Source organism: Ascidiella aspersa, chromosome 4 (assembly GCF_963924565.1).
Source record: "Ascidiella aspersa chromosome 4, kaAscAspe10.2, whole genome shotgun sequence".
Taxonomy (NCBI): Eukaryota; Metazoa; Chordata; class Ascidiacea; order Phlebobranchia; family Ascidiidae; genus Ascidiella; species Ascidiella aspersa.
The window spans coordinates 8718994-8744796 of NC_139450.1; the positions used below are offsets into that span (position 1 = coordinate 8718994).

The window sequence follows — 25803 nt, forward strand, 5'->3', positions numbered from 1 at the left end:
TGCGAGACTGAAAACAGCTGAATGGTTCGCATGGCAGGCTGGCTTGGATGCGATATGTGTGTCTTTTACAAAGATAAGATGTTTTACGTTAATCATTACTAAAGGCCCTCAAAGGTTGGTGTAAATTGCCAGGGTGATAACTGAAAATACGTTTACATTGAGCGTGACGGCTCTAGATAGCTAATAGGCCTAACACTGTGGGGGAATAACAATTTGTTCAACTCGCGAGTTGCATTTCAAATGCAGTAGACCTATTCAATTAAGACCCAAAAAGAGGAGTGATGTGTGGTAAATCTTTGCCACGCCATAATATACACGAGAGACGGGAGTAGTCGATTGTTAGGGTCACATAACAAAAAGTCTTTAAAACACGGACCTCACAAATGGTGGGTTATGTAGATCGAGATTCATTAATTGTTTTCCAAACGCATTGTAAAAGGCAAACATTCTTTCAGTTGGCAAATTCGAAGAAGTATATTGGCAGTGGGTAAATTAGGTAGGCTAATTACAACGCTTTTAAAAAGCATCACTTTTATAAAAGAGGATCTTCTCTTCATAAACTTGATAATATTTTCAACAGAATTAGCCACAAAACACATGCCGGAAAGCCACATGCGGCTCGCAAGTAGCAGTTTGCCCACCGTTGTAATACGTTATCTTATTAAGAATTGAACAGCCTAGCTCAACCGAAATCCTATTGCATTGTAGCCTACTAACTGCTTTATCGTGTACGTTTAATTGTATTGGCCTACATTGTTTTTTCGAGAAGACTCTTTCCGAAATAAATCGTCTTTTTGTCTCTCCGCCAGGCCAGAAGAGTCTTCTCTGGTCTTTTGTTTCACCGCTACTCAAAAACTAACTAACTGTGCCAACAGATGCCGGCAATAAGCTGTAGGGGACGTCTTACTTATTCTTATTATTCGAAAAAAAGTTTTATAACCAACCTTATGACGTGAACCAAACGCAGTTCTGTCAACATTCCATTCCGTTAACACGCCTCTGCTAAACGATGGCCAGGCGATCTGTGTACAAAAGCCTTTGGCATAAAGCAAAACGAGACTTAACGAAACTTAACTGGACTTAACTTAACTGAACTGAACGCAACTGGACAATGGCTCAACTTACTCAACTAAAATAATGTAACGTACAGAAGTTATTATGCTGGACTGTAGGTTGTGCTGTGCATGGACCTTAAGCTATTCCTGTAAGTTCATTGCCGTTCTGATGTTATTCAATAAAACTCAGATACCTATCTATAAATATGTCAGTACGTTTCTATCAAGCACAGTGTTTACGATAAGGCGACAAACAATAAACATGCAGGTAACTGCACTTTATTAATAGCGCAAACAAAAGCATATTTAATGCCTGAAATGGTAACTTTATTTGCCCTAACCAAGATTTAAAGAACTCAGTGAAAAGCCTTCCCGAAAAAGCTTTCGCAGGCCTAATTTTTGTTTAAGTTTTTTAACAGCAACGATATAGGATATTTCTTTGATGGTAGCCCCGTTTTTTGCGACATTTTGATTTGTTTTGAAAGTAATGTTCTGTGCTGCTCTGGATTATAACATTAAAATTTCGTACTCAGTCATTTTGCAATTCATTACACTATTAAATTATTTTAACTGTAATAAATGTGTTATGTTTGTGATGCGAGTTTTCCGATCTAATGTAACAGAACTAGGCGCTGGTCTAGAATCGTACCACAACGTTAAAACAATTATTAAAGCAACTCACGGTATTTGGGTTACGGTACAGGCTAGCGTTTGGGTGAGGGTGAGTTGTAAAGGACCCAGTGTCTGTATTTGTTATTTACTATGTTCGTTGTGCGTGTGCTAATGGTCTGTAAACGTTCTTGCGTATTTCCTTTCCCATGCATCCTGCTCGTTAACTGGCGAGTTAATCCCCAACGCATTCGCTTTTACTGCAATGTTAGTATCCGAATTCGGCGCTGGTCTAGAATCCTACCACAACGAAACACCATTTGGGTTAGGGTGCGGGTTAGTGTTTGGGTTAAGGTGGGTCAAGTATTATTATTAAACAAAGAATATAATAATACTTGACCCACCCACACCCAAACGCTAACCCGCACCCTAACTCAAATTTTGTGCGTTGATTTTAGAACTGTGGTAGGATTCTAGACCAGCGCCCCGAATTCTACTGAAAACCAGTCAACGAGGGTAGTACTAATTTACGTAATGATGAATGGTCGGAACGCTCACTAATTTAAGTGTTACCCCGTTAAAACAATTATTAAACCAACGCACAATATTTGGGTTAGGGTGGGGGTTAGCGTTTGGGTGAAGGTGGGTCAAGTGTTATTATATTTAATAATAATACTGGGCGCTCTTTCACTATTGTACGTGAAAAGTTATGCAAAAAAAAAATAAATAATAATACCGCATACCAAAACGCATATTGTTTGGGTTAGGGTGCGGGTTAGCGTTTGGGTGAGGGTAGGTCAAGTAATATTATGTTTATTATTAATAATAACTTGACCCACCCTCAACCAAACGCTAACCCGCACCCTAACCCAAACAATATGCATTGTGGTATGCGGCATTTGAAAAAAAAAATTTTTTTATTAATTTTTACGTACAATAGTGAAAGGGCGCCTAATACTGTGAGCGTTCCGACCATTCATCATTCCATAAATTAGTGTTACCCATCAACGATGCACTCCTTACTGGATACACAAGTTTTTACTGCGCTGTAAGCTATTTTTTTGAAAGCAAACTATGCTGAATTATGTGAAAATACAATAAATCTATAAGCGACTTGACAGTGTGCACTTTAAAATGCAATGACAGTTTGTTAGGTTTTGATATAGTGGAGTTAGTTAAGATAGTATGGTGGTCATGTCACCCTGTTGAAATATACAGGGTCAAGTATTATTATTTCACAATAATGCTTAACTTAGACTTAAACGCTAACCCACGCGTAACCCGAATAATGTTCGTTGTGGTAGGATTCTAGACCAGCGCCCCAGTCTATCTTCAAGTTAAGAGGTTAAAATCATAAAAGTGGTAAGGTAGTGTTGTATAATGAAAAACAAACGACCATCATAGTCAAAACAAGCTGTGCCAAACTTCAAATATTGTATTATAAATTTACTTCCTAATGACAAAATGTATACCAAATATTTACCTATTTTTAATATTTAAAAACAGTAATATCGGGCTTTTGGGTTTGTAATTTGTTTTAATCTAAAAATATTGTACTTTAATTAGGGAGTTTACAGTCATATCAATTTTATTTAAAATGGCATCTGTTACTGGGCCCCAACAATTTGGTTTTCCAAGGCCAATACTAAACACAAGCCAATGGGATTCAGAGCGCACCATTTGTCAGTCACTCGATGAGAGAAAAAGAACACAACAGCCATCTGTAACTGGAACATCAGTCCTTGGAATCAAATTTGAAGGCGGTGTTATGATCGCGGCCGACACCCTTGGCTCGTACGGTTCCATGGCTCGTTTCCGAAACATTTCCAGGATTATGAAAGTCAACAATTCAACAATCCTGAGTGCAGCCGGCGACTATGCCGACTTTCAGTTCATAAAATCAGAACTCGGTCAAATGGTGATCGACGATGAAGTCCTGGATGATGGAATCGAATTGTCACCGCAGGACGTCCACTCATGGGTGACCAGGTACCTTTACTTCCGCAGATCAAAGTTCAACCCGCTTTGGAACAACGTAGTAGTTGCCGGCTACAAGGATGGAGAGCCTTATCTAAGCCACTGCGACAAGATTGGGATTGCATTTGAGGCGCCATCGGTGGCCTGTGGCTTTGGAGCATACATCGCTCAACCCCTGATGCGGAAAGCATTAGAAGACGGCAACAATACACTGTCAATGGACAGAGCCAAAGAAGTGTTGGAAAATTGCCTCAAGGTCTTGTACTACAGGGATGCAAGGTCCTACAATCGTTATGAAATAGCTGTAGTCACCCAGGAAGGTGTGACCATTGAGAAGCCGAAAGCCTCAGTGCCAAACTGGGAGGTTGCACATCAAGTGAAAGGATTCGAGTGACAGTTGTAAAATAAAAACTTGTTGTTTTTTCGACTTGCAGTTTTTCTCTGCTGGGTAGAATTGCTGCTGCACTGTTGTGTTTTGAGAATAGTAAAGTTCATTAAATATCCTGTAATCCTGTTGTATTGAAACTTCTTAAGCTTTTCACTTGCTATAGCACAGTTTTTGGTGGGAAAATAAAGTTGATCATTATATTTTCAACTTAACTAAACTTACACAAATAACATTCTATTGTTAATAAAAACACTTAAGAACTTCATAAAACATTGCAGAGTTTAATTTGGATGTTTAGTCTTATCAACAACTATGTGCGGTGAAGTTAAAAAAAGTTTTTTGATTTGCGAGAATTCTATCTTTTTAATTTAATATTCTAAAAAGGCCAAGGTAGTTAGATTTGTTACGTCTAAAGATTTACATTTAAAAGATTAAAAGTTTAAAACATTTAAAACTTAAAATAAAGAAGGAGGCTTATTAAAATTATTTTTCTGGTCAGCGTGTTATTGGGTGCTGTTGTTGTACACAACTAACCAATTTAATGATTTTTTCATCCCAGTCTTTCTCAACCCATTGGCCCTGACCGAAAATTTGGACGCTGCTTGATTTGGTTGGGTTGCTGCTTGCAGTAGTTTTATGTGGTTGGATAGACAGGGTGGGCCAAATTTAGGCTTTCAGTTATTCCACAGCGTTGGCTTGGAAGAAGAGGTAGCATTGAATGGTCACCACGCTCACCTGACCGGACACCAATCGATTTCTTTTTTGGGGAGGTGTTGAGAAGAACCCCAAAACAATAAATTTACTTTTAGACCTAAACCCTACTTTTTATAACTGTAAACCTACTTTTGGCCCACTCTATATGTACAAAGAAATGGCTAATATTAATTAAATTCGAACTTATTTATGCTAATGTCCTAAGTGCAGTAACAAAAACTTCAGTGAAGCGAATTGGATTGCTAAAGCTTAACTGTTATACATACAACCTGCAGATCAATTTGCTACAACAAACTTTATTACAAACTACTAACAGAAATGCTGATAGCCGTCATCAATTGCCCAAAACACAGAAAAAACAATACATTTGAAACCAGCTGGTGGGGTCAAGCATGCCAATTAAAAGCACACTTGACATTACAAATCACATTTTTTTACAATAAAAAGTACGTATGTTAGATAATACTTTCAGATACACCTGCTAAAAATACAATAGAGTTTTTATTAAATACACCTAGTGGTTACATATATGAGGGGAATGTTTTTCAACTCTTACAAAGCTTTAACTTGGATCACAAATGTAGCGAGGTTGATATGAGAAAACTATTTGAGTACGGCAAGAAAAATCTGTTATTTTGGATTGAAGTTGGCCAGACAAACTTGATAGATTGCGCGTGGTGCAAGCATGTCCTCATTATACAAAGAGGCAAAATTTTAAAACTTGAGCAGAAAAAACAAAAATCAGTTTTACCTTTTCGGTTTTGTTACATAAATAGACACTGGCCCCTTGGTCAATAATTGTCAAACGAAAAAGTAATTACACTTTTTTTCTGATTGGTAAAGCAACACTTAAAAACCTTGTGAATAGGGAGTTCTACAACATTCACTGTGCTAGTTAACGATTATTGTAGCACCTTAATCACAAAGTTTAGGATTAGTGTCTTTGTCAGCGGTCGAATAGCACCGTATAGGTAAAGGAAGAAACAACAAGAATTGGGGCAAAAACCCGAAAATATACGGCGAAAAGTTAAAACAGGAAACAACAACGACAGGCACATATATTGCACGCGTGAAACGGAATGAAATATTGTGCTAGCGCAAAAGCGTTCACAGTTAGCACAGCAAGCACCAAAAAAACAAGGAAAAAATAGTGTAGTACCGTGATGAGAGAGGTGGCGTTTTATATGAATCATGTGCGTAAACAAACTCAGCATTAGTACAGTTCAGTTTGCTCATAAAATCGCAAGGAATACAAAGTGCGGTGAAAATTTTTGAAATAGCACAGATTTAAAAATGCAGTGGATGGTTAAAGCAAAGCACTTAACATAGCGGTAGAAGCACGTTAACAGATTTAAGGAAAACAAGGGTCGCTTATAATAATGTTTACCAACTTAGCTTTTTTTTTATTTGGTCGAGCACGAGCAATTTTGAAGCCGTAATTACTTAACATTATTAAAGGGTTGATGAATATCAATGCATCAAGTCAGCACCTCTAGTGAAAAGGCGTTACAGGAACAAGAGTCCACGCTTGAGTATTTTCTCAGGACATAAACTTGTCTTGTATTATAAGCTAAAACAGAGAGCCAAGTGGTATATTGAGCGTTTTTGCTACTTTTAAAAGGCAAATTACATTTTAAAGCAATAAGGGCGCATTGTTTAAAATACCATTCCATGTGACATGATGGCAGCGACTTATACAGAAATCCAAAAAACAGAAAGAAAAGTGTGTTTCAGCGTTTCGCTGCACGAGCGACTTTTAGACGTAAAATCTATTAAAGAAAATCCTATAAGTTTAGGAGCATAATGGTTTCTGTTAGACGTAGTATAGTAATATCAAAGCCCATAGAGATGTAGGTAACATTTTAAACGTTTCAAATTTTTCTTTACTCATTTTCAACATCAGGAGACGTTAAAAATGTTACCTACTTCCTGTAGGGTTTGATATTCTTACTAAGTCTAACCGTAGCGTCAACGTTCTATGTGAAACGCCTAAAACTCCAAATTGCTTACAAACCCAAATTCGACCGTCTTAGGTAATTAGCGATCGGCGTGCAAATGATGGAGGCTGCTTAGTATAGGATCAGCTTATGCGATGTTAGGGTCTCGTCTGTGAAGTGCTACTGTAGCCCAAACCCCTCGGCGTTGCTTACTGCGATCACCAGCTTGTTTTCGAGCTGCTGTTTGCTGCCGTAAGGTGGAAGTAGGAGCTGGTTGAAGCAGGTGTGAGCCATCGGAAGCCTGAAGCAAGGCGTACATATTTAACATATAGAAAAAAGTCTTAATTTATGTTTTACTCAAGGGTGAAAAAAAATCGCTGCAGTACGTTTAATAACATTAGGCCAGACGTGCGCAAATGCGGCCCTTGTGTGGCACACGATAATGGATATAGTAACATTTTCCGGTATATTACACTGCTTCCATTTTAAATATGTGCGGACTAGCTTGTTTGTTGTATTGCGCGATCAAACATAATTGCTGTAGGGACTAAACTATTTCAGTAGTTTAATAAACAGTAACATGAAGCGGATTAACGTGTGGAGAATTTTGCCACGCCAAAATACGCGGAGTAGCCTATGGTAGGTGGGCTACAATATAAGAAATTTGTTTAATAAAACATTGGTCATAAAAAGGGTGAACTCCAGAGGGACAAACAAGTCATCCCCCCCAACTATATTTCTGCAAACTTTACCAAACAAATTACTATTTCTTTAATTTTTAACCGTTTTTTGTCTGTTTTATTGAAACGTGTTCAGCCTAAACGCGCTATGCGTACTATGCAATGTTACATACTTAAATAAACCGATGAATGCGAGCAATAATCGAATCGCATTTATGTGTATAATGCGTAACGTATCCCTTTAAAGCAGGGGTTCTTAACCAGGGGTGCCGCAAGGGGTGCGAGAACTGTTCCAAAGGGGCGTGTAGATGCTGAAACAGACATAGAAAATGTATTAATGTAATTTTTTATTTGCTCAATTAAATGTAAAACTAATTCATATTTTGGTATTGTGTTATCAGTTACTGGTATGCAAATAAAATTACAATTCTTTTGTCATTAAGGCAATTCTAGAAGGGGTGAGAGAATTAGTTTGGTGATTTGAAAGGTGTGCAGCAAGAAAAAAGGTTAAGAACCACTGCTTTAAGCTGAAAGTTTTGCCAATTTAATAATAATAAAAGCAATTTTTCGTGTACATGGTAAAATGGTTCTATCAACTTAAGTATGCGTTCTGCGAAATTTGTTTTGAGTGGTTGCGGTCCTTGTGCCATTTGAGTTGTCAGGCCTACGTTAGGCATATGCGTATAGGTGGTTCTAGGTGCCCTGTGCGAGCAATTTCATTTTAACTTTTGCGAGCACTCACATATTCTGAGCGGTCGGCGTCCTCACGATCTTGAAGTTCAGCTCTTGCATGCCACCTACCGGCACGCGGTCGCTCCCGGTGCAGAAGTGAAGGAATTGCTTCTGAAGCTCTCGCGATTGGGAAAGCAGAACGTCCCAGAAGTACAGGATCGTCGGATCGTTTGCCACGAAACCCTGGGCAAAAAAAGATGTTTGGAAAAACGCTGGAACGTCCGATAATGTCGGGTCGGATATCTGATGCTGAGTGGTATAATCGGTACTCGTCCGATGCTAGGATGGTTTAGGTGCCGATCCGATACTCAAGTAATATAACAATTTCAGCAATGATAAGTCATTGTAGAAAGGTAAATTTAACAAAAAATAGTAGGTTAATAAATGAGACTAACTCTTTAAGGCGAAAGCACGATTTGGCCTTATAACCTGACATTTAAAATACAAGTATTTTGTAATCTGAAAAAGTCAACGTAATCTATTATATACCTCAACTTTAATAAAAAATTTATCAGATTTCGCAAATCGAAGAATTCGACCGCGAAAAAACGCAAAAAATGTCGGCCCGAACCTTGTAAGTTGTGTACTTCTTGAGATCACGAAGGTCGAAGCCCGAGTTTCCGCACACGAGTATTTCGAGCTCTTCGGGACATAGGAAGGAAAGGGCGTTGGAACAACACACTGTGTAGAAGCCGTGGTGGAAAGCCAGGAATTGCCTGAATAACACAATGGGATGTAATACTATAACGTAGGGTTGCCTGATTGAAGCGATACCAGATGCAGTACGGTATTCGCCCGATATTACTGTGTTATTGGCACTGATCTGATGTGATACTAAGTTATTGTGAAAGTTTAAACCATGATTTGGGTTCAAACGCAACTTTTTTTCCTTTAAAGGTAAATTTACTTAAAAAACGTAGGTCAACAACTGGAGACAACTACATCTCTTAAAAAAACGAATAATGCCTTTTCTTGAATGATAGAAAAAAACGTACTATTTTACTTACTGTATAATTTGGTGAAATTTGATAAAAACAATATTCAAATTTTCAACAGATGTATATAAATCTACGTTTTCACCTGTAAACGGCCTTATTTAGCTTGTAGTTGAGAAAGGCTTGCACGTATTCGTGTCTGTTGTGTTTGGTGACTGGTATTTGATCACCTCCAGGCTTCAGGGAGACAGTTTTTATCGATCCCAGATCGTTCTGGGAGGTTTCGAAGTTAAGATCGAAGTCTTCTTCCACGTTTCCCTCGTAAGCCAGAAGCTCCTCCATGCCGTGAACCATATCCTGGATAAAAATCACAACTTAAAATCGAAGTTTCCTACCTGGGGGTCACAAAGGGTTTGTCTTTGGAGTCGCGGCGTCGTATTAACAAAGAAAAAAATGACCGGAAAAAACAATATGAACTAAAATTTTAGCAGTAGAAGAGCACCCGCTACAGTGGTCAGTAAACTTTTTTGTCGCGGCCCGAAGTACTTTTTCCAGGTTAGTGATGGCATACCAGGGCGCCGCGGCACCCCGGTTGGGAACCACTGAGTTAACCAATACCACTGTGGAAATTGGGAAATTTAACATTTTAAGACTGGTCCAGTGTATTTATATTCAACTTGAAAATTAACAATCTATTGCCTATAACAACGAATGGTTTATTAAACCAGTTTTTTATCTAAAATCCTTGTATACAGCTTTTAGCAGTTTAGCACTGAACAAAATTGCAATTCTGCCTCTGGGTGCACAACTTTCAAATAATAAATTTCTTATACTTTTGAAATGCGCATATTTCGTGGTTACAGACTGGAGAAGCGACAACAGCTCTTAAAATTACCTAAAAATACTTTTTAAAATAAAAAAACAACGGCAAAACAAATGCTCACGGGGTCAATGCTCCTGTAGTCTTCCAGCGTTACCGGGACAACGCCAACAGGTGAGCCCTCTTGTTGCGGCGCCGCGGGGCCCTGGGCCGACCTGACCTTAGCCGGTCCGACTCCCCTGCCCTGGTCGGCGGCGTGGGCCGGGGGTGAACCGGGGCGCGGAACCGAGGACAGGATTTTTCTGTAGCAGACCATTGGAAGTCGAATGTCCAGTGTTATGCAGTTGTACACAGCAAGGCCCATCAGCTTTTGGCAAGGTTTGGTTAAGGAAATTTTCTAGTAGTTCTTGTTTAGGGGGAAAAATACAAACTTAAAAAGACACAATATTTAAGCGCACAAGCAATTCACAAATTAGATTAGAAATAGCCGCATTTTGCTTTTATTCAAAGACTTTACAATTATCTAGTTGTTTATGTAAAACTAGAGTTTTGGAATAAGAATTATGCAAAATGCCTTTTGAGGATCAGACATACAAATAAATAAAACAAACACTTTCTAATTGAATATGTGGAGTGATTTTTTTGTGAAACTCTAGTGTTTTGGTGTTAAGGTATGAAGGGTTGTTTTGTTGGATTGTTAAATTTTCGGTTGAAGATTATGTTTTCTATATAAGTCAAAAAGTTTATTTAATGCTAGCCATTTTTTTAGATTGTCCTATTTTAGCGGATTGTAGAAACGAGTTTGTTGTACCATTTTAGTTTTTTAGCAAATCAATCATATTTTTGTAAACTACTACATGTTTTACACTAAATAGTCCACCTTTTATATGCTAGTCATATTGTTTACTTGCTTAATTTGTATTTTGCAGACCACTTTTATATGCTATAGACTCAATTCTTTATACGCATTCCAAATGTTATAAAATACTCGTTACATATTTATTGTACCTTTTATTTTATACTTCTAGGCCCAGTAAGAGGTTATAAAAGTTATTTTATTGTGTCAAACAGATCGATTCTTTTCAACCATATTAGCGTAATTTAAAACAAAACCCGGTTTAATATATGGTGCAGCAACCTCTCCTTATTCGACCATGCACAGATTACGAAAAGTCCACCCTAAACACCGTGGAATGCAAAAGGATACGACTCCGACAAGAAACAGATCGGACGAATTTTCGCTGGCGTTGTCGGCAAACCAGTAGCACCTGGATCGATCGTTGTACACGAACGTGTTGTACTCGGGACTTAACACCTGAAACAGGGAAATTTAAATCAGGTTTAAAATAACCAAGAACATTATTGGACAGAACTCTGGTCAAAATAATGCTCCAGCAAAACAAATTAGGAATAACTTTTATAATAAAGTGTTAATGGTAATTAAGCATATATTTTATAAAGGTGAAATAATTTTTATGAATAAATGAATCGAGCGAATATAAAGGCTGTGCAAATGGTAATGGATTTTAGATTTTTTTAGATATGCATTTCACATTAGGTTATATTTTTAGGTGAAAAAATCTCACAGAAAAAACGACACAATGTATTTGTGAGTCGTTCATTTCTGTTATTTTAACAAGGCCTTAAACACTGAAGAAAAAAAAACAGCTAGCTGATTCAAAGTCCAACATGAAGCCAAATTCTAAATTTAAGTAAAATGTAGAATTTTATCATCAATTACAAAGTAAAAACATTGGGAATATCCTGGAAAAACAAGGGTTACGAATTTCTTAAACTGAAAAAGTGCGCGCTCCATTCTGCGCAATAACAGATAATCACGTGTCAACGGTTTTGATGCTTACCTTTCGCAAGAGAAGGAGAAACCATTCCTTGGTCAAACCGCCCATGTCGTAGCCAGGTTCGCCGACAAATTCGACCCGGAGCTTCTTCTTCAGTTGCTTTCGATTGCTGAGCGTTTAATAATTTATCGGTGACTATAAATTTCAATGCCATGGAGGCTTTTGATGAAACGCTCTATGCTGTATAACGCTCCCATGAAATATTAACGATGTATGTGAAAGGTGTTTTCGTGTTATGATGGCACGCGTTGGGGTAGAACGTGTAATTTGGCTCACAAGAGAATTAATAGGACACGAAATTTCAAGGCAATTATGTCGTCATTCATGGAGACGAGCATCACTAAAAAATTGTTTGAATAGCGATGGTAATTGGAGCGTAAAGGTTGGAGCTTATATTATAGGTTTTGAAACATCAAAGCACGTAACGAATTAGGTAGCACCATGACCCATATAAACAAAACAATTTGAATGAACCTTAAGATAATATCAACATACGTACGCAATTTCTTCACAGTGGCTTGTAATAAACCTCAAAGCATTGGGTATAAGGGTGTTATAAGACGTAGAAAAAATACTGGTCTCATAAAGAAATAGGTGACACTGTGTAAACTTTTTTTATGGATAGAACAATGTATGATGATAATCAATCTCAAAGCCGAGTAAATCGACATCATCTTGATATAGACGTTTCGATACGTACTTCTATAATCATCAGTTAATGTGACTAAAAGATATCCAATAAAAAGGGTGAAAAAAAATTCTTATCATTCTGAGTTTTTGATCATAGATGTCGATTTACCTGACATTTTGGCTGTGAGATTCATTATCATGCTATAACAGATCCGTGCATATTGTGTAACTATAAGAACAATGAATGTTTGAAATGTGGGCATTTTTTACTCGTATTCTTCACTATGTATGCTGCTTTGTCACACAATACACAGACGTGTGATGTAAAAAAAAGTGGGAATATCTGCTAGTTTAAGAGCACTTGGCAATTTTGTAATGTGAACACAACAGACCTGTATATTTGGTCTAGTGAGTCTTGAAGCAAATGCTGTCGTCTCACAGTAATGTTGAAGAAAAGCTGGTTCACGTTCGGAACGCGGGTCGGACGTCTGGCAACAAGTTTTCATGCAATATTTATTATTTCACACTTATTTGGAATTCGGCGCAGGTTTAACTTAACTATCAGGCTATCACCTTATATATATAATATTTAGGGGGGGGGGATGTGGTATTTTTTATTTTTTAAATCCAAACCTATAGTTATAAAAAACTACGACTATAAGTTCCGGTAAAAGACGCAACACTAATATATGAGACGATTTATAGTCGATGACAAGCCTGTTTAAAATGGATGCCTGATTATTGTTTAGTCATAGTAGGTTAAATACAAGAGATCTAGAGTTATGTTGTGAAATGGTAAAATTCCACTATATAACATGTCAACAAGATTTTAGGGGTTTGGTTTGTACAAATGACTTGACATAAGTCACTGTTTTCAAATGAATTGACTTGACTTAAGTCATTCGAGAAAAATTGCTTGACTTGACTGAAGTCTTTTGGATAAATGACTTTGGTTAAAACTGAAGTGGTTTCATTAACCATTTCTTTTATAAAATTGGGTTATATATAGGTTTTCCACATAAACAATTTTCTGGCTGTACGTGCGTTTTTGTTATTTTTTAGTCGGGCTTTTGCTCATATTCGAGCTACTTTGCCAATTTTAGTAGTTTAACGTTCAATTTTTTACACAAGGACTTGTTTAGGAATTGACTGGGGCTAGACTTGTGATTTATTGAAAAATACTTGACTTGGACTAGAAATATTTTACGAATGACTTGACTGGAACTCAAGTCATTCCAAAGTGACTTGTTAGCACACTGGTTGTTACCTTCTTATTGACTGCACGAGTTCGTCCCTCGCCGTCCTGACCATCTGGCGTTCCTGGTCGTGCTTCAGAATCCGCAACTTTGCAACCAGACTCAGCACGAACGGGAAGTGGCAGAAAGTGAAGCTGGAAGAAAAATTTAGGGGCTGGCTTGTAGGGGTGTGTAAGATGCGAAACAACTTTAATCGCGATTATCTGCGCAATGAGATGTGTTATAGCAGTGTTTCCCTGCCTGTGGGTCGCGACCCAAAATTGGGTCGCTGTTTGATTTGGTTGCTTCGTCAACTGCAGTAGTTTTAAATGGTTAGATTTATTGAGATTGTTTCTGAGCAAGATTTCAACAAAACTTGAGGACGTTTCGGACGCAATACGAAGCCATGGCTCATAATAATTAACTCCGCCGTGATTCATATTAATTTATTGTGTTTTGTTCCATTACAAAAAGTTCAAGAAAGAAAATGGTGCCGCCAAAGTTTCGCCGTTTTACTTGCGCTTTAGACATCGGGTGGGCGCGAAAAAGGGTTGAGAAACACTGCACTAGAGAGAAAGCTGTAAGGATTAATACCGTTTTGGCTTATTTTATGGTTATTAAACACTTTTTTGTTTAAATTTATATTTTTTTTCCATATTAAACATATAAATTTAATTCATCTTAAAGCATCTTATGTTTTCCACTTTTAATTGCAGGCACCACAAACGTTTAACAAATTTTAGGTAAAAATATGTGTTTACTATTTTTAACGTCCTAATTCAATATCAATTCGCGACCAAAATTTGAAATTAAAAAAATGTAAGAAAAAAAAGGTTCAGCTTTTGTCAATTCGCCTTGGGAAAACGTTGCAGAAAAAAGAAAAAAAGTGAAAAACATGGAATAAAAAATAAATAAAAAGACACTAACCCAGAGTGTGAGGCGGGGTTTTCCCACTGTCGAAACTCGGCCATGACGTCAATATGGTCAAGGGTCTGGTTGTAAAACTCGCGGTAGGAAATGAGACGCGGCTTGACCAGGTTATTGGCGTTATCTGAAGATTGTAAGAGTGTAAATTTTTGGCTGTTTTAAATTCAAGGTTATTTTGTAAGTTACTTGAAACAGTGCGACGTTTTTCTTCAAAGTTTACTGAAATTGGAAGAATGATTGACGATTAAAAAAAGTCAATTTTGCGCCTAATTGAATGACAGATAACTTTAACAATTTTTGTAAACGTAAAAAATATGATAATCTAATAAATGTCCCATTCTACAAAACACGGTTGGACTTTATTTTTTACACAAGAATACGAAATTATGCAGAGGATAAAAAGGTCGTTTGTAGTCTCTGGAAATCGAAAAGCCAAATTATTAAAATTTATTCCTAAACTGTACAATGAAGTATGAGAAATAAAAAGCTAAATAGTACACTTGGGTTTTAAATTTTGAATTTGCTCAATAAGAAAGTGCAACAAGGCCTGTTTTTAAAACCAGGTATAATTTTCTACACTTCATTATTTTGTACGAATTTTATAAGCCATTATTAAAGTTAAAAAGGGAATGTGCGTACACAATTTTTGTTAAATACATTTGCTTACAATTAAACCTTTCGAATATTTCGTCTCTATTGAAACTAACATTAGAGAAATGTTATTAAAAAACGGCGTAATTCCTACGATTTTGCTAATTTCAATTCATTTTTACTTTTATTGTAATCAAACCGTATATCATGTCTCAAAATGTTTTTTAATTAAAATTCAAAGCAAGTAGAAATAAAGGACTACTCACTGAGCATGGAAAGAACTTTAATTGCGGAAGGAATCCACCAGCCGCAGTTTGACATTGGCGGAAGGTCATCCGACTGGCCGGGAAATAATCGAAGCGTGACGAACTGGTGCAGTCTCTCCACTAGGGGGCGGAAGCGAGGAGTCGAGAGCCTGAAGAGAAATTGAGATTCCTGTTGGCCTTCAGGGGCTTAAAACTTTGGAAATACGAAACCTATGGCGTTGTAATTTTTGCAGATAAGTTTGGAGTTTTAACTGAGGCGTAAAGAACACGTGAAAGCACATAAAAATTAATTGGTCCAGGGACAGTTAAATAAAACATACATGAGACAAATCACTACCTGTTTTCTGAGCTATTAATTTTTACTTAGAAAAACATTGTATCAGAATATAAAAAATAAAATGCTACACTACAGCAATCATTAAAATTGCATTAAATGGATTTTATCATTATTGCCCCAAAAAAATTTCATTAACTTTGAAACATTTTTCCTAAAAAAAAATTGAACTCTTATTTTTCTATAACAATCGCCGTCTTTTCGCCATAGTAAAGGTGCTATCAAAACTGTTGGAATTAAAAACAAAATCGATTAAAAAAAGTAATTATTGTTAAATCGATTTAATGAAATCGAAATTTATTCGTTAATGAATCCGCAAGTCAACGTCACACTCACCTTCGAAACCAGCAAGTGAGTATTTGCTGATCGCTTTCATTCAGGGTTGCGATTTGCCGAAGCAAATGGGCGTACACAACGTAAGTCTCCAGTTTGGCGAACAACGGGTTTTGGATGAGAATAAAGTACGCGCGGAGGTCGCTCTCCGTCTTTTCGCTGAAATATAAAGTAAACATTTAACTTTTTTTTTCAATTTTAACGGATTTTTTTTAATTTAACGTCGGGTTATTTTGTAAAAATATATAACATTAGAATTGTGTGTGGTTTACTAAATAATTAGTGAATTTTAAGCTTTTTTGCGATTCAACGCAATGTTTATTCCTTTTTAAGCAATTAGGGAATTTGCACATGAAAGTAACTGTTTTTAACAGATAAAAATCGCACAAATTTTATTAGTAATTGCAAAACAATTAAGAAAAATATTATTTAGAGCAACATAATTTTTTTTAAATCTTTTTTTAACAAAGCAAATCATTTTAGGGTTCAAATTTTTTTTTGGTGTAAGAGGCTTAGCATCCAAAGGGCAACAAAAAATTTACAAATTGAAATAAGGTTGTGCAATTTAATTTCCTGTTGGCTTAAAATCAAGCGAGACAGTTTATTGAAAACTGATGTGAAATCTTAAAAATTGTAATGCGAGTTTTGTCAAATGCAGCTTTCGTTTTGTCAATGCAGCGTTCGGCTTCAATTGCAGCAAGGTTAGGTGCAAATATATTCGCAAATATATTCGCAAATATTAAACACTACGCTTTCTAGCGGCAAATAATTGCAAAGCAAATAAACAAGGCACTTGAAAAACACGCGATCTCGCTGTGTAATTTACACGTCGTATTTGTTTTCGGGCCCTGTCATTTGCCCGGGTGCAGTCGGGCCTTAAAGGACTAACCTCTTCCATTCGTTCAGCAAACAATTGATAATTCCCTTCAGTACCAGTTTCTGAATTTCCTGGCTCTGTCAAACACAAAAGAAACACGGTCGTCCGGGCGTGTTAAAAAAACGAGGCCCATTGGGATCGACGTGGGCTGGAATTACAACAAACACGGGATGTATCTGCGCAATAACAACACTCCAGAATCCAGGGGGAATGCGAAAGGGCGAAAAAGGGGAAAAAGTGAAGTGAGTGACAGCTTTTGCGGAAGTTGACAGGCGGAGTATTTTCAGTTATAAAAATTCAGCCCCTTTTGTTAATATTTTGTCAACGTCATTCACCCAGACGAAGGCGACTTGAATGGGTCGCCGAAACGTTAAAGAAAAATACAATTATCATGGGAGCTGTTTTTTGATTAATATTATGCTTGGTGACAACAGTTTATATAAAGTATTATTATTTTTTTACATCAAAATATTAGTTCAATATTTTGTCACCGGACCATGTCGAAAAATCATGTCCAATACCATTTTTCTTCAATATTTTCACGACCGGTCAAAAAGGATGTCTGATAATAATCGATTGGAACTGATACCCCATATCAAATGGTAGTATCGGTCCTCGGTGGTCGTTTGATACTAGGGCTAAATTGATTTGTGCATTTTATCCATGCTTTGCGATCAAGCGCAGCGTTTTATTTCTTAAAAACTATGTTTTTTAATTGGGAAAGGCTGAAGCGATTGAAAGACATGAAACATAGCATAATTGTTTGGAGAAGGAATATAATTGCCAGAGGAGCTGTTTTTGTTTGATTAATGAAAACACAACAACTGCGCAGTTTTGATATCATCACTGATTATGCCAGTAATGACACTTGTTATCGGGTTGGGCGGCTGTCATTTTTTCTTCGCCAAATATATCGGGTATCGGTCTTGGAGCAAAATACAAAAAGTTTTGGACACCCCTACTTATCACAACAACTAGGGATGTTCGATACTTGACATGTTATTCCCATACCAATACTTGGATAAAACATATTGCGATCCGAATCGATGCCGATTGCATTGTGATTACTAAGCTCAAACAAGCAACATAGATAGCATTTGATGTTAATTTTTTCCGGGGTATAACACCAAAATTTCCTTTAGCTTAAAAGTGTTAGTTACCTCCGGTTAACTTTTTTTTTTTTTACTTTCTTTGAATTTTTTACTTCTTTGATTTTTTGAAATCTAGCTTTCAAGAAGGAAATCAGAGCGTTGGATCGCAAATCTTGGCTGAAATACCCATTTCAGTTTGGTTGCGGATCGAGGCCGATATTACCCTAGTATCGCACGACTACCGATACTATCACTTGGCATCGGGTATCGGCTACGAACCGATATTATCGGACATCCATAAGTAGAACTCATTAGGTGTGAGGAGGATGTTAGCTGTGTTCTAAAATTAACCACAGAACAATCGGCATCAGCAAGTTGTGGCAGAGGCGACAAGAAAAATCATTAAAGCGACGCCGACGCTTGTAGCGGGCGGGAAACTGAATCGGCGCGACACGTATTCGCCGAGAAAACACAACACTCCCTGGCATTGTGTCGTAACACTACCCCTCCCCCACAATACAGCCCCTCTTCCGCCCCGAGATCTTGTGTGTAGAACAGGGCGCGGAGGGCGAAACGACGATAATAAAAATTTGTGAGAAAAGTGAACGGCAGCTCACTCGAACGGACAAGGGCCCTAGACGGGCGGAAACAATGGGACTTGTAACAATTGGAGAGCGCGCGTTGCGCCGACACAAGTACTGGGGCGAGAGCAATAGGCAGAGGTCTTTAGGGCTTTAATCCTATTAAGAGAAAAGCGGAAAGTCCAGCGTTGAAGCCGCTACAGTGGCGCTTGTCTAACGAGGGTTTTTTGGGTGCTGAACTTGTTAAGTCGCGTGAACTTGAGGTGTGGTGAGATGGCGACAAGTCTTTAGTCTAACCAAATTTCGAAATCACAAAAGTACCGGATTTTATTCAACACTTACACTCAAACTTGACAAATTTAGCGGAAATGCGTCTTTGGTACGACTCATAAAACCTCGTTTCCTTAAATGACGACTTGGGAAGCTACACACCCATCGAAGTTAAGCATCCGTGACCAAACTAAATCCGACCCCGAAGATTTTAGGTTGCGGCGACGAGAATTTTTTTTAAGGAAAACTAAAACATTACAGTTATGCTAAAAGCCTGACGAAAAACAGCCGAAAAAAGTCGAATTCGGACTATTAGGAATCAGCAGAACGCGCCCAGATTTTTTAGAAACTCAAAACCCACTTTACTCACTTTAAACGCTAAAAGTCACAATCGCAATTAATATGTCAAAACACTTGACCCTATTGATACGTTTAAGTTCCAAGCCAATCGTGTAAAACGCAGCAAATATGCGTTGTTTTTTCTCACTGATAATAGCTAAAGATAAAACGAAAAAAAAAACGAAATGCCCATGTGAATTATTTTTTTAACTTTCGTGAATTATTTTTTCATGTTTTTTTCGAATTTATGAAATTTGAAGAAGCCTTTATAAAAAGGAAAAAAAAACTTTTTATGCAGGTATAAGACAAATGTTTATTTTTTTTATTTTGTAAGTATTTTTTTTCAATAACAGGAGAAACAGTAAATTCACAAGTTAAAAAAAAGTTCCATCGAAATTTACCCAAATTAGCTTGCCGAAAATATAAACAACACCCATCAGTTTGGTCAATAGTTTTTTATCCAAAAATATATAAATAAAACCTATTGATGACTTACCAACTGAAGAAGGGTTTCAAACACACACCCGACGTATTTCTGCTGAAGGGCGGGGTCTTGGCTGCCTTCAAATATGTTTGTTGAAGAGCTAGAGGCGTAATTTGTAGTCGATCTTTGCTGTACGGTGCTGTTTCCCAACAACCTAGAAGCACAAATGAATATTTCATTACTGGGTCTAATATTATTAATTTTCCTATGAAAAATATAATTATTTGCCGTTTACTTTGTAATGTACGTGTCACAAATGCAGTATAAAAAGGTATATACCCAAAGCTTGACATTCGCCTAAAAAAGTTGTAGGATTATTTAAATGCTAGGTTATAAAATAATTTATTACTTTTTTGTTCGGAAGTTATAAACGCTTTTTAAATTAATAGTTTGCTTGTTTTTAGTCGTATTTTTTTCAATTTAAAACGTTTCCAGATGTCATTTTTCTCTAATGTTTGGTTAAAAAAAATATTTGAACTTTAAAATTTGTAATTCGCTTAAAAAAAATAGTTTTTCGGTTGTTGCTAATTGGATGTTTAAAACGCTTCACGATTTACTAAGTTCGTTGTTTTCAGTCACAATTTTAATTAAAAAAACCTTGCTAGATATCATTTTTGTTATACTGTTAGCTAATAAATAAAAAAATATTTGACTACTAATTAAAATTTTTCATTAGCTTCTCGGATTAATTGGTCGGTTGTTTTTCATTTAAAAAGTGCTTCCTAGTCTTCTATGTCGAACCTTTGCTTTTTAAAGGTTTCATTGACCGACTTAAAAGAATCGAAGGCGCTTCTGTAAAACTCCTGAAGCTTGTAAGTCTTCTTGCTTCTCTTCCATTTTTCAACTTCAGATCTGAAAGAAAATGTACGTCAATACATTAAGAGCAATGGTTTTTCTAATATTTTTACCTTTATGGCATTGGCATACTAAATAAACAAAAAAACAAAAACTTTTTTACAAAACAGTAAAATCACAACTTAGTCATCACCCAACAATAGTCAGTAAATGATAATATTCTAGGTTATTTCACTTTTTTGCGTACTTAAGTCTCGCATGCTTTCCTACATAGTTATTGGTTATTTCTATTTTTACAGAAAGCAGGGCTGTAAGACTACCCAAATCCCGAGTCCGACGTGCTCAGTGCCAAATTTTAAAACCGCTAAGGCCGGAAACTGTAAATTGTAAAGGTGGAATAGCATATGCTGGAATAACATACAGTAGAATATTTTCAAACTGTACGCATATTGTGGGTGGGTGAGTTATATAACAACACTGTGAGTGGATTGCTGTATATTCCGCTTAATTAAGTCACGTAAATGGGTAAAATCATGCTGTAGTGTAGAGTCTCGGGAGTGGGACTCGGGTTTATTTTTCGGCCGGAGTCGGTCTCGGGAATCAGACTCATTTTTTTAACCGACTCCACGGCCATGACCGAAGGTTTCGCAGCAGACTTGATAATTTCGCGAGGAACATAGTTTGAAAATCCCTGGTTTAGAGTCAAAACATCCTCCGATGATGCGCGATATTTATGGGAAAAGTTGCGACGTTCATTGTTTCGAACTGTCAGTTTGAATCGACTAAAGGTGGTAGAGGCCCACTGTTTGGTGACTCAGTCGTAATATTAAGGGAGCGAATAGCAATGCCGTCCTACTTCTGGGAAATCTAAGCGCCGACTTTTCAAAGAAAATTTGTGTCGAAAACAACACAATGTAAATGCCATGGACAACCAATTAAAATAGTTCAAACAAATTCTTTAAGCTGGACAGCTATTCAAAGGCTTTTGGAAATGCTTACGTTTTTTCAAAGACTCTACCAAACGTAAATCAATTCAAAGACTTCGTGACAAACCTGTACAAAAATGAATTTTTACCAAGCAAAGTGTGGTGGTTCGTTAAAAAGCCTTGCAATTGAAATTATAAGCACAAAATTAGAAGGAGAGTCCGTCTTTTGAGTCTTAATGTATCGGGAGTTACAACAATTTGTCTATTAATGAAAGCAATCGTACGTTATTATCTCCTAATGACAAGCCGCTAATCAACACAAATCGTATATTGACGGAACTAATTAAAACCAGTAGTGGTATCCCAGAAAGGCTTTAGACTAAACAGAGCAAATTTCCGATAGTTGTTGGCGCAATATATTGGTTACAATGAGGTTTCATTTAAAGGCCACTACAAGTTCTAAACGAAAAACGTATTTTGCGTTTTTCAAGCTAAAATTAAATTCTTGAAACGTAATTGTGTGCATCATACACATGAAAACGTCAACTAAACTTGGTTTGACGTTAACACGAGTGTTAATCAAAAAATTCGAATTCAGTGTATACTCAGCACTGCTTGAAAGTAATGTACATTAGAATTAATGAGTGAAATACATAGTTGGTGCTCATGGACAATTTAAAAATATTACATAAAAGCTGTTTAAAATACCCACAACTAATTTAACATTTAAAATAAGAAAAATACATTGGAGTAAACAGCTTCTCTCCAATGTTTATGTACAGTACTACACTGAGTATGAAGTTTTCCATTAACATGCCTCTCTAGTAATTTGAGCAATTAATTTGCCAGTGTGCTACATAATGACAGTGAAAAAGAAATGAGATGACCAACAAATTAATTGTGTACAATGACCTTGAGCAACTTGCTACACAATTGAGGTCAATGACATAATTGCTTGTATGTTTAAAAATCAATTTACCCAAGTTTACTTTTTTGTAAGGCATATGTGCAATTGTATAAACAATTAATATGTTTTGGGTATAGTTTAACATGCTAGTATAGTAGTATGTATGAAAATTGCAAGACGTAAGTGATACAATTTTTTTTTTTTTTTGTTCCAAGACAATGTTTCTCAAATCATGGGTCACAACCCAAAGCTTGTTTGCCGTTTTATTTGCTTAAGTAGCCCACTTAGTTAACACAGTTAGTTTGATTGAGATTATTGATGAGCAAGACTTCTCAAAAATTAGAAAAATTACTGGAGCAGCAGTACAAAGTTATGACTCAATATTTAAATTTAATCGCCAAAGTTTCGTCATTAAACTTAGGTTGCCAAAGTTTCATCATTAAACTTCAGTTTAGTATTAGGGTTACCATGAAAAAAGGTTGAGAAACAATATTTTAAGTTATAGGAAGTCTTAAAAACCGAAGTGGCTACAGCAAAAAAACACATTCAACCTTTCAATCACAGCGATTTAGGCCGCAACGATCATCTGGTAAAGGCAACAATCTAGCCTCTTGGAAAAAAATATTGTACCTGAACTGTTTGAAGGGCCACACGATCACAGAGCGCGATTGAGATGGGGAATGTTGAGAGTGCTGTCTGGATTCTCGAGTACTTTTCGAACTGGCCGAGCGTCCAGACTTGCTACCGCCGCTGCTGCCTTGTTCTTTCTCATGTGTCGAAAGCTACAAGATTTGAGGCACTATTTTAGGAAATTGCATTTTTAAAAATAAGGTTTGATACATATTGTAGAAGGGGAGGGAGTTGATTGATACAAAATCAGAAAAATTTGGGACCATGAAGATACAAACATTTATCAATATGTTAATGCTAGAATTTAGGAAAAGCTGTAAAACCATTACCTATATAAAAAGGAAAGTATTAATTGCTAAGATTCTTTGTCAGAAAAATTCACTAAAAACTAATTTTTTGTAAAACAAGGCAAATTTATCTGCATTAATTTCAAAAAATATTTTTTTTACTATTTTCATGTATGGAATTTCTACAAATTCGGAAAAAGTAGTTTTGTAAAAGCATCTTAACCTTTGATCATAACATTATCCAATTCTTTACCATTAAAAACCTTTATACGAATGACTTACCCGGGCAGAAACAGTGGTGGCCATTTGCTGGGGCCTTTTCAACCGAGAGCGTTCACCCTCTAGGGCTGCAACATTTGGGGGTGTGGGCGGGGGAATCACTCCGTTGAACATGTCAGGGTTAGCGGGACTCTGCATTGCGTCCGCCTCACTCAGAAATGGCGAGGAAGCGTCTCGGATTTTGCAGGAAGCAATTTTGACTGTTGTGCTGTCCACTCCTAAGCAGTCTTTCGAAGACTTAACGTCGGTGCTTGGAAGTGATGGTAAGTTACCTGGAACATTTTCAACAACAGCTAATTACATAGAAAAGAGTAGTTTGACAAATTACAAAATAAAAATATTTATTTTAACTTTTACACAATTTATGATATGTTTAAATAAATATATAATTTATTTGACAATAGCTCTTCCTAATATATAGTTTCCCAAACTTTTCTGGTCATACACCTTGTGTGTTTTTCAATCTAGTAGCATACCTTCTGGTTTCACGAAGAACTATTTTGCTTAACATTTTTAGGTTGATTAAAGCTACAAAGCTAAATAACTTGTTTTAGATTTTAAGATAATTTTTCATGAGGCCAAAAGAGAATATATCTTATGGCAGCCAAATAATATTATACTTGCATAACTTCTATAAACTTTACATATAACCTAAAAGCTAGCATACGAATAGTGGTGTGTAGGCTAGGAACCACTGATGTAAAATATGTAAACAGAATATAACTCACATGTAGAGCTGCATTCACCAGAAGCAGAGATAGATGAATTTAATTCATTATTTTTTCCTCTCTTTGTCAGTGTTGGTGGGGTCGGTGATCTGCTTGTCTAAAAAAAAGTATTACAATAAATAGGCATGTGTCACATTCAATGACATAGGGTATATATACTTTTTTATGATTGTTCTGCATTACAATGAAGTAAATACATTTTTTTAATGACCTTAAAAAGCTTTGTTGCTAAATTAAGGGTATCAATTGTTTTTCAGCATAAAAAATAACATATAAAACGAATTTTAATTTAATTGTAAAGGTTTAAATAAAAAAGAATTTACTAAAATAAAACAGGACACTGTGTGGTGACAAAATTAGCTATTAATTAAGTGTACTATCAAATCAATATTATATACCAGAGTATCAAACTAAATAAGAAACTACAGCTGTAAATACTGACTTGGTCAAACTTAATGGGTGGTAATCTTCCAGGCCTGGCATCCAAATTCACCAGCTTCTCCAAATGCGCTGATGCCATTTGGTTTGTTTGATTTGATTGCATATCTTCTGGGTTTTACTGTGGAGTCTGCCGCTCCATAGTTTATTAAACAACAAATTTATGGCACCATTCAAAGATGTTACACCACAGTGGACGCTCTATTTTAAATACGGCATGGTTTATTTACATCACAGCCTATTGACAAATAAATTCAACATCATTAAAACACTGGGAAAATATATTTATTCCTTTCTTGCAATTTTAAATTTGACATCTGTAACTAGACCAGTGCCGCACTTGCAAATTTATACACATGTAAAGTTTATTTGCTGGACAACTCCGCTAAGGTTAGCAATGTAAAAACTCGACAGAAATCTGCATCACGCTTTTTCACAGACGTAAAGAAACTCACGCTTTTTCACAGGCGCAAAGAAATGCGCAAAATCATAACATTAGCTACAGACACGTACAACAACAAAAACACAAAGCTGCTACGTGGTAGCAATGCGTCGGCGGCTTTTATGGAAGTACCTAACAGTCGAATCGACGTCGCAATTATAAATAGAAGGGGCCGCCGCTCGTACGACTGGCGAAAGAAGAAGGGAAGGCCGCTACGAAATTCGGAAGGCCGACTTTGTTTGCGTTTCGGCAGCACAAAAGCTACCGTCTGTCAGCGATATTCAGTAACATACGCCCTTGCTTGTCGACTGGGAAGGGAAATTGCCAGGAAATGGCGACAATATTGCGGTGTTTTGGACTTCAAAAGCTATTATATCCAAGTTTGGAAATCCTACAAATATTGGTTGTACGACAAATTAAAACTTTGGGAATTCCAAACGACAATATGTTGAATTTAAACGAAGCTACTGACTTTCTAAGCGTACAACGACTATAACGTCTTACTTTATGTTTCATTTGTTAAAAATAAAGACAAAAATGTTAACCAACGTGAAATTTTGCATAACACAGGAAATCTACGCTGTATTGATATAGCAACGTCGTTTTACTCAACTTGCTATTTGACATTGCTTGACCGTTGTTTTAACTCAACTTGCTTTGACATTGCTTTACCGAACTTCTTTAAATCTGCTGAAACTGCAGTTTTG

At 36.6% G+C, this 25803-nt stretch overlaps 2 protein-coding genes across 2 annotated transcripts; one reads left to right on the plus strand and one right to left on the minus strand.

Annotated features, from left to right (window-relative positions):
* Positions 1-3175: 3175 nt before the first annotated feature.
* Positions 3176-4155, plus strand: LOC146147004 (proteasome subunit beta type-4-like). Its single transcript, XM_083387139.1, has one exon. It carries the CDS (start codon positions 3262-3264, stop codon positions 4033-4035), a length of 774 nt encoding a protein of 257 aa, XP_083243265.1. The 5' UTR covers positions 3176-3261; the 3' UTR covers positions 4036-4155.
* An 864-nt stretch (positions 4156-5019) lies between these two features.
* On the minus strand, positions 5020-24876 carry LOC146147005 (putative E3 ubiquitin-protein ligase HECTD2). Its single transcript, XM_083386902.1, has 19 exons — positions 24659-24876; positions 24217-24313; positions 23492-23760; positions 22923-23074; positions 20406-20516; positions 19677-19818; positions 16912-16976; positions 16026-16181; positions 15356-15504; positions 14499-14622; positions 13604-13726; positions 12729-12824; positions 11710-11815; positions 11055-11162; positions 9972-10214; positions 9173-9384; positions 8664-8808; positions 8103-8275; positions 5020-6981 (listed from the first exon to the last, which is right to left on the minus strand). Exons 1-19 carry the CDS (start codon positions 24758-24760, stop codon positions 6861-6863), a joined length of 2694 nt encoding a protein of 897 aa, XP_083243028.1. The 5' UTR covers positions 24761-24876; the 3' UTR covers positions 5020-6860.
* Positions 24877-25803: the final 927 nt, after the last annotated feature.